The 16,325-nt window shown below is 47.4% G+C and overlaps 1 protein-coding gene across 2 annotated transcripts in view; it reads right to left on the reverse strand.

The window, feature by feature from the left end:
* The window catches only part of PHF3 (PHD finger protein 3), a 58,560-nt gene that overhangs the window by 29,433 nt on the left and 12,802 nt on the right, over positions 1 to 16,325 (reverse strand). For both annotated transcript variants that reach the window (XM_088455915.1, XM_088455916.1), the window contains exons 3-4: positions 11,305 to 11,463; positions 2,141 to 3,713 (exon numbers count right to left, since the gene is read on the reverse strand). In XM_088455915.1, coding sequence (XP_088312041.1) covers positions 2,141 to 3,713; positions 11,305 to 11,463 — 1,732 coding nt within the window. The remainder of the gene's footprint in view (positions 1 to 2,140; positions 3,714 to 11,304; positions 11,464 to 16,325) is intronic.

Raw genomic sequence — 16,325 nt, forward strand, 5'->3', positions numbered from 1 at the left:
ACATCCCCAAGTATGCAATTTCTTAAAGCAACTATGCTTTTTTAATTTATTGGATCTTTAAAGGAGGCTCCAATCAATCAGCGGAACAGTAGTTCTAAAAATCAACTCTGCAACGGCTGTGTCCACTCTATGCACTGCACACTAGGTCAAAAATTCTTCATCTTTAACAATATACATAAGTTCAACTATGGACAGACTACCTTGACACTTGTCCAGGTTCTACCACTTCTATAGGAATATTTAAATCATTACTTTATGAACCAGAAATAACCGGTCTTTTCTGGTACAATCCTCAAGTGCACGCACATGTGCATAACAGCTGCACCCGGTGCCGTAACAGCTATCAGAGCTAAGTTTTACACACCGTATTTGCACTACAAATGCAACTAGTGGTCCCGGGCAGCCACCGTTCACTATCACGGCCCTTGCAGCAATAAGGAGATGCTTCCCCAGGCTAAAAACAGCACAGACATGCCCGCTTTGACCAAAACTACAAGCATCTCCCTACTCCATCACTAAGAGATTGGAAAAAGAGAAGAGGAACAGGAGGAGATAGACTATATAAAGGAAATGGGTGGTATGACCATTTTCCCCGTCTCTTTTCTGGAGAAACGGGTTATTACCCATAGTATGTCTGCTGAGGAGGACTGAAGAAAAAATAATGTTTAATGCTGAGCTTACTAGATATTAGGAACTTGTATAACTAAATAAGTGTAATGCTGGGTACGCACTACACCGACCTAGCGGCCAACCAGCAGTCGCACCAACTGAGTTGTCGATTTAGTAAGCTGTACACACTTACCAATCAGCCGCTCGATAAGTCTGGCCAGACAGCACAACTGGATGGGCATTTCAATTTGCACTCCCAGTTGTGTTGTTGGTGTCAGTAGGTCACCCGTACACAAATGCACCAATATACTGTATCTGCATCGGCTGTGCTGCAGGGCCAACGTGATATGTCTGTGAGCAACGCCGTTCACAGGCATATTGGGTGTACACACCAGCCGATGCACTATTAATATATCTTAGTCGTTCGAATGAGCAATATATCAATTAGTGTGTACCTAGTTTAAGCATAAACTATTGCTTCAGATGACAAAAATCTAGACATTTAATATTAATTATGGTTAGAAATGTAACACATACTAGTTGTATCATTTCCTTTTCATGAGTTCTGCAATGTTGTTTTGAAAATAGTTTAATACATTTTTTTAATCTTAACAATGACTACACATATTTTATGTGAGTATATCAATTTCACAAGCTCTGTATTCCAGAAACACCCCACACACTGACTCTGTTGTGTCACTTTACTTTCTTTTTCTCCCTTTCATTATATACAAATGTACATACAACAAGGGATCACACTACCAGAGGTTCTCACAATTGCAAAGATGTGCAGTGTTTTTTTTGCAGGGTGCAGACTGCAGCCAATTATGAAATGTTACTCCCTCCCCGAAGAACTACAATAAACTATTCCCAATTTGATAGTGACAAACACTTGTAGAACCATAGGAGTGACATCCATAGGAATAGGATTTCCCTTAGTTACTAAATTTTGCTAAAAAACGGTCATCAAAATGTAGCATTTGTGAATATTACCAGCAAGTATAAAGTTTACATCATATTCAATTTTACATGACAACGGTATTTAACCTCTGGAACATTTGCCATGCAGTGCCCCTTAAAAAAAAACCAAATTTTTGTCAGTATGCCATAACAGAAACATCTAAATCCAGTGGCAAAATATCTGTGGACCTGCACTTTCATCAAGTGCTTAATTAACTATCACATATGTTCATATGTGTACCTTATATTAAACTTCACTAAAGCCTGACATAATGGCACCTACATACATTCTGCTGACGATAAGTCTGGGCTGCCAGTGACAGCCTATGAATCCAATACTTTTTTTACCTTAACGCTTCAATTTGGCACATGAGTATTAAAATACAACTTTCAATTTAAATGTGCTGTTCTCCAATGGCATTGCTTGGTTGGTCACATTTAGGCAGAAAGATATCAATTAAATTGATACATAATGAATATATATATATATTATATATATACTGCTCAGGAAGGGGTTAAAACGCTTCTGGTCAAAAACATGGGGAAATACTGAATTAGTAAAGAGGCTTACCTATTTCCATGAAGTTTTCTGCAAGAACTGCAATGCCTGGTTGGATTCCAAACATACTTGTCACTTGGAGAAGCTACTTCTGCCCCTTCTTTTTTTACAGTAGGAATGTTATCTGGAATAAACAATGGTGGCTCATCAACAGATAAACTTTTACTACTCCTTCTTTGGCGAGGCGGGAGAGACTTTTTTAGTTTCGTTTTTTCTTCTGAGTGCTCAGTAACTTCTTTATGTTCCCCACCATCCTTTGCCTGATTGCTGGCTTTTGACAAAGCATGTTTAGTCACCGACTTGTCACAAGAATGGGACAAGTTCTTAGAATGTACATGAGATGCCACTTGTAGAGTTTCTTTCAAATTTCTTTGATTATCTCTTAATGCATCATCCAGTTGTTTTAACAGTGCAGAAGAATTACCTTTTTTTCCAACTGAAAACTGTTTCTTTCTTAATTTAGTCTTTAAAGGAATTTTATCAACATTTGTATTTTCAGGTCTTTTTTTCTTTACTTTAACAATTTTCAGTGTATCAGATTGGCTCTCAGATTTAGGATTGGGAAGTGTATTAGTTTTAATTCTCCCCTTTTGAGTTTTAGAATTTAAGCTACTTTCTTTTGAAACGACAATGTTTTTGGGAGTGTTTTTTGCAGATATTACCAATTTTGCTGAATTAGATTTTAGTTTCTTTGCACCTTTTCGCTTACGACTTAGTTTTCTGCAACCATCATTCAAGACTGACATGGCCTTTTCTTCAGTCTGTACTTCTTCATCAGCTTCAAAGCCTTCTGTATTATTTTGAATGCTGCTTTCTAAAATGGACACTTCAGGATCTGAAGTGTATTTATTATTGGGACTTAAAACTTCAGAAGCTATTAAATGCGTTTCTGTATCGATGTTCTCTTGGATAGAGCTGGCAGCAGCATTCTGCAACACACATTCATCATTCATTTCTAAATGCACCAACGATTTAACACCCAGGTTACAGTCAACAACTCCAGATAAAAGTGCAAGTTCCTGATGGACTTTATCATAGATTACATCTGTCTTGCTGTCTGCAGGTTGAAACATTTCATTATTAAATATTTTTTCTTCAACAGGAGTTTCTAAGACCTGATCTGCTGTTTGATCTCCTTGTGAATTATTTAGTTCATGGTTTGTAATTTCCTCCACTGCTTTATTGGTATTTTCACTAAGTAAAATAAGAGCACCTTCATGTAAAATTTCAGACTGCTCTTCTGTTTTTTTTAAGATACTATCTGTATTAGATAAAATGTCATTTACTGTACTAGAACACTCTTTTATTATTATTGAAATGTTTTCATCTGTAATTATTTTATCCTTAAATTCCTTATTTGCTATTCTCGTCGATCTCCTTGAATTTACAGGAGAAATGCTTATTTGTTCCAATTCAATCATTCCTATGCTTTTATCATTAGCCTCCACGTGTAGAATATGCTCTTCATCTTTAACTTGCTCAGCTGCTTTATCTTGTCTGGAAGATGTAGCTTTTATAGGACTCAAAACATTTACCGAATTCAATGACTTCTCATTAGTACTTTGTCTCATGGTTTTTGAGGGCTCTGTTAAAAGATAAATGTATAGATAATTCCTTAAGGATAGCCATCAATAGTTTATTAACTTTAGTTTAATTAAAAAGACAAAAAAAGCTGCATTGTTGCAGCACAGCAGCCAATTCTGCATTACTCACAACTACCTGTAAAAACTGGAAAACAGGGATTTGTGACATACCTGTCCACATAATTTATTCACAAAAATCTTTGAAAACAGATGGGTACACTGCACTCATGGGACTTCATTCAGAGGCGGCCGTACGGTCTACGACCGCACGGCGGCCTCAATGTTTGTCCAGTGCGCATGCGCACGAGGGAGCCGGCTCCTTCGTGCGCATGCGTGAGACCCGCTACGACCGACAGCGCCGGTCGTAGCGGGTCTCTTTACAAAGGGGGCGAGCTGTCGATGTTGATTGACAGCTCGCCCCGTTTGGAAGGCGGGCCGGGGGGGTGGCAGCCCAAACGGAGGCGTTCCCATGGGAACGCCGGCCGTTTGGGGGAGGCCCCACTGACATCACTAGTGATGTCAGTGGAGAGCTTCCGGCTCTGACAGAGCCAGAAGCTCTCCGTTGCTTACGACAAGTGAGACCCTACCCTAGGGTCTCGTCATAAGCCCCGATGGTCACGATGGTCTCTGACCATCGCGACCATCACCCTAGTGGTCGTTAGAGCTGTGGGTGGGCAGTCAGGATGCAAGCGAGTGACCGCTTGCATCCTCCGACCGCCTATGAATGAGGCCCTGAGTCCCTGTGAACAGAGCCAGAACAGACTGCATAGCTGACAAAGGGGGTAGTGTGGTGGTGCATCCTCCGACCGCCTCTGAATGGGGGCCATAGTACTGATATTTGCTATCCAGTTTTGTTCACTTTTATAAATCATAACATATCCTAGGGTTCCTGCTAGGCTGTTTCAGCGGGGCGCCGCGTCGTAACCGATTTTAAAAGGGCAAAATCTGTCCTGCACTTTTAGCAATGCCCTGCTAAAACTGCCTGCCCTGAGCCTTCCCCACCTACGTGCCGCAGAGTCCCGCGGGTAGAAAACATTGTGGTGACCTATCACCACCCGGGGAATAACAAGAGATATGGTAAGAACTTACCTTTGTTATCTCTGTTTCTACGAAGTCCATAGGGTCCACAGGGTTGACCTTGGGGGTATAGCTGGATCTGGATCCATGGGCACCACGCAGTTAAAGCTTTAGCTGCTCCCAGGATGCACTTGGGTCCGTCCTCCTCTATACCCCGCCCCCGGCCACAGCACCTCAGTTGGTAAGCAGCCAAGGCCGGAGGAGGAGACTAAACAGAGAGAAGGAAGACTGGAACACACAAGAAACCATACTCACAGAAATGGGAGACGGAAAACCGGTGACCAGCCACACAGCCCATTTGAAGCCAGGTGCGTCAGGGCGGGCGCCCTGTGGACCCTATGGACTTCGTAGAAACAGAGATAACAAAGGTAAGTTCTTACCATATCTCTTGTTTTCTACTTCAGGGTCCATAGGGGGTCCACAGGGTTGACCTTGGGGATGTCCCAAAGCAGTACAACTAAGGGCGGGGACGCTCCTGTGCTGAAAGGAGTACCCGGCGCCCAAAGGATGCATCCTGAGAGGCAAAGGTGTCAAACGCATAGAACCTCAAAAACGTTTGAATTGAAGACCAAGTGGCCGCCTTACACAGCTGAACAGCAGAAGCGCCACGTCTAGCAGCCCAAGAGGGACCCACAGAACGAGTGGAATGAGCCTTAACAGAGGCTGGCACAGGTAAGCCCTCCTGTGCATAAGCTTCACAAATAACGGAACGAAGCCAACGGGCTAACGTTTGTTTGTTGGCAGGCCAACCCCTCTTGTGAAAACCAAAGAGGATAAACAAGGAATCAGACTTCCTAACCGAAGCCGTCCGGTCTACATAAATTCTAAGCGCCCAGACCACATCTAAGGAAGTCTCACCAGCTGAAAGATCAGGGGACTGAAAAGCTGGCACAACAAGTTCCTGATTAATATGGAACTTCGAGACCACTTTGGGCAAAAACTCAGGACGAGTGCGGAGCACCGCTCTGTCCTGGTGAAAAATCAGGAAAGGAGGGCGACAGGAAAGCGCCCCCAATTCAGACACCCTCCTGGCCGAAGCAATTGCCAGGAGAAAAACAGTCTTAAATGTCAGCCACTTGAGCTCCACCGCCTCAAGAGGCTCAAACGGAGGACCCTGCAGGACCCGTAGCACAACCGCCAAGTCCCAAGGAGCCACAGGAGGCACAAAGGGAGGCTGGATCCTGAGAACACCTTGGAAAAAGGTGTGAACGTCTGGTAGTATTGCAATCCGCCGTTGAAACCACACGGACAAGGCGGACACATGAACCTTCAGAGATGCAAGGCGTAAGCCGAGATCCAATCCTGACTGAAGAAATTCCAAGATCCTAGAAACTCGGAACACCTGAGGATCATAATGTCTGGACTCACACCACTGAAAGTAAGTGTGCCACACTCTGTGATAAATCCGTGCTGAAGCAGGCTTGCGTGCCCTGAGCATGGTACCAATTACCGAACTGGAGAAGCCCCGAGACCTCAAGACGGCTGTCTCAAGAGCCACGCCGTCAAAGACAGCCGACCCAGATCCGGGTAAAGGCAGGGCCCCTGAGACAACAGGTCCCGACGCTGAGGAAGAGGGTACGGAGCGTCGATGGAGAGGCTCCTGAGATCGGAGTACCAAGGACGTCTGGGCCACGCCGGAGCTACCAGCACGAGCATGCCGCCGTCCTGCTTGAATTTCCGCAGAACCTGAGGAAGCAGGGATATCGGAGGAAACAGATACGCCAGGTGAAACGTCCATTTCATCGACAGCGCGTCCACCAGACTTGCACCTGCGTCTCTTGTCCTTGACCCGTAAACGGGCAACTTGTGATTGTGACGGGAGGCCATCAAGTCCAGCTCCGGCAGTCCCCACCTGTCCACGAGTAGCTGAAACACCTCTGGGTGAAGCGACCATTCCCCGGGATGCACGTCGTGACGGCTGAGGAAGTCCGCCTCCCAATTGAGGACTCCGGGGATGAAGACCGCCGAGATCGCTGGAATGTGACCCTCCGCCCAAGTCATGATACGAGACACCTCCAACATCGCTGCCTGACCGCGAGTTCCGCCTTGGTGATTGATATACGCCACCGTGGTGGCGTTGTCGGACTGCACCTGTACCGCCCTTCCGTGAAGAGCGGGGCCGGACGACTGCAGGGCCCTGAATACTGCCCGCAGTTCCAGGATGTTGATGGGGAGAAGTGCTTCTTCCGCTGACCAACGACCCTGAAGCGACAAAGAGCCGGTCACTGCCCCCCAACCCCGGAGACTGGCATCCGTCGTGAGCAGAACCCAGTCCGGGATCCAAAATGGGCGCCCCTCGACCAGATGAGCTGTCTGAAGCCACCAAGCCAAAGATAGCCGAACGTCCGGAGACAACACCAGCACCTGAGAGCGGATCCGGTGAGGTAACCCGTTCCATTCTGATAGAATCAGCCCCTGCAGGGGCCGGGAATGGAACTGGGCAAATTCCACCATGTCGAATGTCGACACCATGGACCCCAGAACTCTCATAGCCGAATGGACCGACAGGCGGCAACGGCTCAGGCAACTGCGTATCCGCAGCTGTAGGGAGGCGACCTTCTCCGGAGTCAGGAAGATCCTTTGCTGACGCGAATCCAGCAGGGCTCCCAAATGAACCATCCGCTGTGATGGAATCAGGGAGGACTTTTTCCAATTTATCAACCACCCGTGTGCTTGCAGGCAAGCGATCGTCAGGTGGAGATGTTGAAGCAGTACCTCCGGGGAGCTCGCCAGCAACAGGAGGTCGTCCAGGTACGGGAGCAGCCGTACATTCTGGTTCCGAAGATGTGCGGCCATGACCGCCATAATCTTCGTGAACACCCTCGGTGCCGTGGAGAGACCAAAGGGTAGCGCCCGGAACTGATAGTGGTGTTGAAGGATAGCGAACCTCAGATACCGCTGGTGTGAAGATGCTATCGGAACATGGAGGTAGGCGTCCTGGATGTCCAGGGACACCAAGTAATCCCCCGGTTCCATCGCCAGAATGATGGAACGTAACGTTTCCATCCTGAACTTGGGAACTCTGAGGAATTTGTTCAGAGACTTCAAGTTGAGGATAGGGCGATGAGAACCATTGGGTTTCTGCACCAGAAACAGAGACGAATAATACCCCGTCCCTCGTTGTGATAGAGGAACGGGAACAATGACCCCTGCTTTCAGCAAGGACTCTATAGCCTCCTGAACCTGTAACGCCTTGGTCTTGTCCTGAGAAGGACTTGTGCAGAAAAACTGGTGGGGTGGTCTGTGCCGAAAAGACAGGGCGTACCCCTGGGAGACCACTTCTCGAACCCAGGCATCCGTGGTGGTATTGTGCCAGCACTGGGCAAATAGAAGAAGTCGGCCTCCCACTCTGAGGTCCCCCAGAGGGAGGCCCGTCCCATCAGGCCGCAGGTTTATCTTCCTGCTTGGAAGAAGGGCGCCGAGCACTCCAGGCTTGCTTCTTGGGTTTAGAGGCCGTCTTACTCGCAGACTGTCTCGGGAAGGACTGACCTTTCGCCTTACCCTGAACCCGAAAGGAACGAAAAGCCGAACTCCGAACCTTAGCAGGCAGTGCCGCCGAAGGGAGGAAGGCCGACTTGGATTTAGCCAGGGTGTCCACTATTTTGTCCAAGTCCGGACCAAATAGTAATTCCCCATTGAAAGGTAAGGCCTCCAGACCTTTCTTTGAATCAGAGTCCGCTCTCCAGGACCGCAACCATAAGGATCGGCGGGCAGACACCGCTGCAGCCGATACCCGCGAGGTCAGCAGACTAGCATCTAAAGAAGCTTCTCCAATGTAAGAAGCAGCGTCCCTCATTTGTCCCAACAACGCCCGCTGGACATCCGGGAAGGTATCTTCCAATGCATTGGCCCACCCCTCAATCGCCTTGGCCACCCAGGAGATGGCCATGGACGGTCGGGCCACCGCCCCGGAGAGGGAGTAAATAGACTTTAAGCAAGTCTCAACTTTCCTGTCCGTGGGATCCTTCAGCGAGGATATCGACGGTAATGGTAAGGTGGCGCCCCGAGTTAAACGGGTGACATGGGAATCCACCGCCGGTGGAGTTTCCCATTTTTTACAATGTGCCTCAGGGAAGGGGTAATTAGAAGCCAACCGCTTCTGAGGAAGGAATCTCTTACTGGGCGCCTGCCAAGCTACCGCCATATGATCCGTCAACTGATCCGACAGGGGAAACACCGCAGAAGCCACCTTAGTTTTTTTTTTAAACTAGGAAACTTCGACTTAGGAACCGGTGCCTCATCCTCTATAAGAAGAATAGCTCGCACCGCCCTAACTAGTGCTCGCACATTAATGGACGACTTGGTATCCATTTCCTGGACCGAGGCGTCCGAGTCAGTGTCATCAGGGACCTCCCCATCATCTGAGGAACCCTCTGAGTCCGATACCTGAGCAGCCCGTGTCATGAGTGGGCGTTTTGAAATCCTAGAAGGCATGTCAGTCTGCAACATTGACTGAAAAGCCAAGGAAGCGGCCGCCAAATTTTGCACGGAGTTGGAGAGCACATCCACCCAGGGTGGAGGAGTCACCATAGGGGCCTGAAAAGGTACCACAGGCTGCTGCGGCACAGGGGAAGCCTGCATATACATAGGCAACCCTGCATAGGGACCCACCGACTGAGACCCAGGAGGACTCCGCAATAACTGCGGGACACCCGTGGAATGGGGGATGGTCGGCTGGGACAACGACCTAGTAGGGAGAGCAGTCGGGACCGACAGACGGTCCGCAATAGACACCAGCACTTTAGAAAACATCGCCCACGATGGTTCCTGCGCCAGAGAAGGTCTGGATGGGCCAGGAGCCACCTGGCATCGACTACACAGGCCATCCTGTGACAAATCCTCCCTATCTACTCCTGCAGAACAGCGTCCGCAGGAGGCCAACACCGGAGCCACTGAGCGCTCAACCTCCTCGTCTGACATGACAGAATATATTATATATCTGGCACCAGGGTAGAAGTAAAACGCACTCACCAGTGTGCTGAACAACAGCCCACAATATGGCACTGAGTAGCACACAACTGTATGTGACGGACCTCACAAATACGTGATCTATATAAGTGAGGTCAGTAGAAACGCCCCTCCCCCACACACCTGTAGGGCTTGTAGGAGAAGTAAAGGGATAGGTATAAGCTGACAGTAAGTAGAAAATAAGCACAGACAGGCAGCACTAGCAAAAGTCACATACCATGCAGGAAGATATACTCACTGCACCTTTCCACTACAATCAACCTGCCCAGATTCAGTGTCTGGGAGGGCTATAGTGCTGTGTACGCTGTCCTTAATCAGGGGAGAGGTACACAGGGGGACCGGTCCGCGTGCTCCCTGAAGATCTGCGCTGCCACTCTGAGAAAATGGCCGCTGGAGACCTCAGAGGAGGAGTGGCCGAGTAGCTGCAGCTCAGCGACGCCAGACTCCGAGCTGAAAGGCGCGCTGAGCTGAGGGGAGGAGCCGCTGACAGGGAAGGCTTCCTCCCCTGGCTAGCATATTAACCCCAGGGCTTGCCGGCATCCCGCTTGCCATATATCCCTGGTGGTCTAGTGGTCCCACGGGTTATACCTCCTCAGAGGGGGAGCCCGCCGCCACCGCTAGCGGCCCCCGGTCTGTCCCCTAGGACCGGGGGCAAAGGACTGCATCTGCAGGCAAAACCCGCGAGCCGCCGCTAATCGGCGACTCGCGGCTTACCTTGTCCCCGGCGACTCCGGCAGCAGTCCAGGGAGGGACCCAGAGTCCGGCTAGTACGGACTCTGGCCTCCCGCCGCGATCCCCAGTGCAGTACTGGCGTCGCGGCGCCAGCGGGGAAGGAGAGCGGCAGCGTGGGCGTCTGCATAGACAGCCCGTCGCTGCCACACTAGAGCCTCTGTTTTAAAATAAAAATCTAACAGGCTCTTTTTTTTTTTAAAATAGAAAGCTTTTGGGGGCTGCTCCTGCAGCCCCCCTGCGCAGATGACCCGACTCCGGCCGGGCACCAACTCAAACTGAGGTGCTGTGGCCGGGGGCGGGGTATAGAGGAGGACGGACCCAAGTGCATCCTGGGAGCAGCTAAAGCTTTAACTGCGTGGTGCCCATGGATCCAGATCCAGCTATACCCCCAAGGTCAACCCTGTGGACCCCCTATGGACCCTGAAGTAGAAAGACGCCGTGCGCATGCACAAGGCATCTATTCACAGTGTGGGGAGAAATTGGGGGAAGCCCAGCACCTCTGCAAGTACTGGGCACACGCCCAAGTGTGGCAAATTAAGAGCATGCCACAAAGACATGACCCTCCTCAATCGGCCATGGCGCTTTTCGGGAGAAAGCACGCCTTTGGCGCGCACACAAAATGCCCTCCCGCGATTCTGCGCCCTGAGCTCCCCACTATCTAGCGGGAACACTACATCCTCTCCACAAACACAACTTTACTTTCAATATTTGATTAGTTCCCGGATCAATACAGCTGATTACTAGCTCTTCTATAAAACATGATTAACCTTAAACTTTGGCTTGTGCAATTTCTAAATAAACAGAAAAGAAACTTACCATGTACTTTCAAACGTGGCGATTTTCTTACTGATTTTATGGACTGTTCGTCCAATTTGGTAACGTTCTTGTTTGGTAGAATTAGACCCACTTCATCATTGACATCAACACCAGTTACTTTATCTACACCAACATCCATTATATCATCAAGACCGACACCTCAGAAGAAGAAAAAAAAATTTAATTAAAACCCTCCATTCTCTTAGTCATCTTCTCATTTTCAGTAACGGGAGTGATATTTTCTCATCTGTCAAAATAAGGAATAAAGTAAAACTGTCCATACATGGAGCAATTTAGTAAAAAGTTTGGACACTGTACGTGTGATATCCCAAAATGAACAACACGAACGCTAACTCTGACCGAATCTACCACCTGTTGGTTGGAATTATAATCTTTAATGCTGGGTACACACTTTATGATATAGCGTTTGTTCGATCAACAAACAATATATCATGAGTGCATCAGCTGGTGTGTACACCCGCCATGTCCGTGAATGACGTAGTTCACAGGCAAATCAGATCGGCCCTGTTGTACAGCCGATGCAAATATATCTGAAAGATATATTGGTGCATCATCATGTATAAATGAGCGACAAGCCAACCGCCCACACACTGGCTGCAACAGGTGACACTGACATCACAACTGGGCGGACAAATTTAAAATGCCCGTCTAGTTGTGATGTCAGGCCAAACATATCGAGCGGCCAATTCATAAGTGTATACATCTTCCAAATCAGCTGCTCAGACAACTGACCGATCTGTCGTTATAGTGTGTACCCACCATTAGTGTGTGCATACTAAGTGCTTTCATGTTATGCAATTGTTTGACTTCAACTTTTGGGTACGTGTATTGATCCAATTTGGTTCCACTTTTATGTTGCCAAACAGTAAACTCTCTCTTTTTAAACTCGGCCAATATAATAGAGTCCGAGAACATGCAAACTAGCATATCTTTAGACTCAAAAAACTGTCACGATTCAAACTCTCATCCGGATGTTTTCCCATTTTGAAGATAAAATTTTACCAATGTGAGAGTTTGCCGCTAAAATCTCACCCTATTACATTTGGCCCTTGCTGTCAGTCAGAGCAATCAAATCTGCCCTTGTATAAGCAGCTTAAAGAGAAAGATTAAAAGAAAAAAAAAAAAAGTCCACAAGAAGAATACAATTAGTTTGTAGGCTTTTAAATTGGCTAGTGAAAGTAATTTCAATTTGTCCACCTACATATTCTCAAAGCAGTGCCCTCTTAAACCCCAGTAGTAGAAAGCTGTGTAAAGAAATTAAAAATGTGTCAAAGAAGTGGGATAAGTGAAGGTGCAATCTGATTTCATAGCCGCATTCACAACAATCCTTAGACACCCATAGTACTTCACTACAAGGCACTCACTGGGCCTGATTCTGACCCGCTCACGAGCGCTCGCAAGCGGGTCGATGGTGCCCAAGTGCGCATGCGCACGACGGAGGCGGCTCCGTCGTGCACATGCGCGAGACCCGAATAACGACGGCCAAGCCGTCGTTAAGGGTCTCGCACCGTAGGGGGCGTGCTCTCCTTTGGTGGGCGTGCCGGGGGCGTGGCTGCCCAGACGGAGGCATTCCCATGGGAACGCCTACCGTCTGGGTCCGGCCCCACTGACATAACAAGTGATGTCAGTGGGAGTGCTTCTGGCTCTGATAGACCCAAAAGCACTCCTGGGCTTGCGGCAGCGAGACCCTACCACAGCGAGCGCTCTGTCAGAGCGTCCGGCTCTGAATCAGGGCCACTGTTCCATGACATGGAGCTTTAGCTCCAAAAAAAATGAGAAAATGCTGCGGATCGCAGGTAAAGCTGAAAACGTCCATGTGTTAATATCTTCTTTGAACTTTACATTTTTACTATTTTTTTTTATTTTTTAAAAAAGGGTTTTTTTTAGGGACCTTAAAAAAAAAAAAAAAAAAACACACAGAAGACTACGGCTATGTAATTATGGGGGAATTTAATTATTTGCACGTCTAAAAGTAATGGGCACCTGGTGGAGCTATTCAACTATTGTTCCAGCTGGAGCGAGTGCCACAGCCACACATTACTTATCGCGCCCAAACGCATCAGGTTTAGCTGCATAAAGTGGCTAAACTCATCAAAACGACAGATGTGTCTTACACATTTTTGCTGCAGTCGGGGAAAAAAGCCCCTCTCAAAACGCCAGGGTCCTGTGAGACTCTGCAAGCGCCGAGCTTCTTTTTTTAGTGAAAATACGTCTAAGTCGCAATGCGATATGACTAGGACGCACCAGCATACTGTGCTGATAAATTTTATAGGCAACACTTGTATATCTGTCTGCGACCGAGTCTCTTGATATATATGCAAAGTACTACAATGTAGCAGTGTCAGCTTTTCATTCCAAGGTCCCATGTGCTTCATATACAGACTCAGGTGCACACAGATGTACAAGTTAAGTGGTTAAAGCTGTTTTTCCCAACTATAATCCTTAGGAACCCCTAAACAGTGCATATTTTACAGATCTCCTCAGTGTCAAAATTGATCTTTTAAAATGTATCAGCCAGTAAGGAATACACCTGTGTACAAAATACGAGCAATATAAAAAAAATCTACTGTTAGGAGTCCTGAGGACTGGAATTGGGAAACACTGGTCTAAAGATATGGGAGGAAATTTACTAAGCAGTGGTGTTACCAAACTGCAGATTTTCATGTAATTTGGTGTGCAGTTTGTAAATCATGCAATTTACTAAAGGCCATAGCAACACATCAAATAATATTAATCAAAACCACAAGCTGCATTTATTAATTGTAGACCATTATGGGATACAAATCATCCAAATTTATCAAGATATGGTTAGCCAAACCGCATAGCAAACCAAGATTCTGTTTATTTGGCATTTCCATTCTGCAGTCTACTATCAGTCTCTAATGCCGCTGCATATCCACTACATGATATATTGAACAATAACGACATCGTTATCATTCAATCATTCATTATATTGTGCAGTGGACATTGAGCCCACACTGAACGATATATCGTTCTGTGCCGACAACCTCTCTCATCCCCGAACCTGCACAACCTGACTATATCATCAGGTTGCACAGCAGGTTCGGGCGATGGCTGACGGCGACGACCAGTGGGAGAGCGCATCGCTGGTCGTTGTCGGCATATCCACTGCACAATATTGCGGACAATTGAAAGATAACTGTCGTTATCGTTCAATATACTGTGTAGTGGATAAGCAGCTTTACTGCACCAGTGTTCGCAATTATGCGCTATAGCGCGTATTTTACTCGAATATGAGGACAGGGGACTCACTTTTGCAAAATGGATGGGTCCCCAGGGACGTATCCCGCTGTGGCCAATCCCATGGCTCCCAATCGAATGATTGATGTATCCCTGGTCCGGCCAGGGAAGACTATAAAAAAGGAGTTGGAGCCAGCCAGCTAAAGTTCAGCAGCAGCGTTTTCTCTTGATATTGCAGCTTCCCCGTACCTGGCAGCAGGACGTTCCCGGCACACGGACAGGCCCCGGCGGCACACGGACAGGCCCCGGCGGCAGGACGTCCCCTGAACCTCGACAGGCCCCAGCGGGAGGATATCCTTGGCACCCAGCATCTGGCGGGAGGTAAGCCCTGGCAGCAGGACAGGTACATACACGACAGGTGCTGTGGCTGGATGGGGGGGCAGAGAATAACTACCTGCGGCTGCTGGCTCTGCAGTGCTGATGCTCAACAGTGTAGCAATAGCATCTAATAGATAACAGAAGCGATCGCAAATAATATGGGTGGGGGAGGGCAGCTGCTACTTCTACTACTTTAAGCTTCTCTATAATCTATCCTTCCCAGCCGACCCAGCCCCAAAAATACTCCTTGCCCCAGCTGTTATTTACCAATGCCCCCTCCCTACACATCTAGTACTGCCTGTCCTAACCTACTCCTTGCCCCCCAGCTGTCATCTCCTCTAGCTCCCTCCCTACCCCCAGCACTGCTTGCCCCTAACCTCTCCATGCCCCTAGTAAAGCCCCAGTTGCTTATTCACCTTTGCCCCCTTTAACCCTGCTTCTCCCTTACCTCCAACTGCTGCCTGCCCTCACCCCCCCATAATATGTAATGGAACCTAGAAACAGTGGAGTAGGACCCCAATTTTTTAAAGCGAGGGGTCCCCGGGACTCACAATTTTTTTCGTTCTGCGCAATCACTTCTGCACTGGTCTATTTCATCAAATGTCCCATTATAAATCTCTGTAACACAAAGCAGAAATGTATGTGCTCACATGTATTGGTGCTACACAACCCGACTCATGTTACAGTTAGGTCCATGTATATATTTGAACAATAATTTTTGTTATTTTTGCTGTTTACCAAAACATATTGAAGTTACAGTTATATAATAAATATGGTTTAAAAGTGCAGACTATCAGTTTCAATTTGATGGTATTTACAACTAAATTGGAGGAAGGGTTTAGGAATTAGAGCTGTTTAATACAGTCAGGTGCATAAATATTGGGACATTGACAGAATTTTCAGATTTTGCCCTCTATTCACCACCACAATGGCTTTGAAATGAAACAAACAAGATGTGCTTTAACTGCAGACTTTCAGATCTAATTTGAGGGTCCACATCCAAATCAGGTGAACGGTGTAGGAATTACAACGGTTTCTATATGTGCCTCCCACTTTTTAAGGGGCCAAAAGTAATGGGACAAACTAAACAATCCTAAATCTAAATTTCACTTTTTAATACTTTGTTGCAAATCCTTTGCAGGCAATTACAGCCTGAAGTCTGGAACGCATAGACATCACCAGACGCTGGGTTTCATCCCTGGTGATGCTCTGCCAGGCCTCTACTGCAAATGTCTTCAGTTCCCGCTTGTTCTTGGGGCACTTTTCCCTTCAGTTTTGTCTTCATCAAGTGAAATGCATGCTCAATCGGATTCTGGTCAGGGGATTGACTTGGCCATTGCATAACATTCCACTTTTTAGCCTTAAAAAACTCTTTGGTTGCTTTTGCAGTATGCTTCGGGTCATTGTCCATCTGCACTGTG

This window comes from Taudactylus pleione, unplaced genomic scaffold (assembly GCF_031769625.1).
Source record: "Taudactylus pleione unplaced genomic scaffold, aTauple2 ptg000678l, whole genome shotgun sequence".
NCBI classification, from domain to species: Eukaryota; Metazoa; Chordata; class Amphibia; order Anura; family Myobatrachidae; genus Taudactylus; species Taudactylus pleione.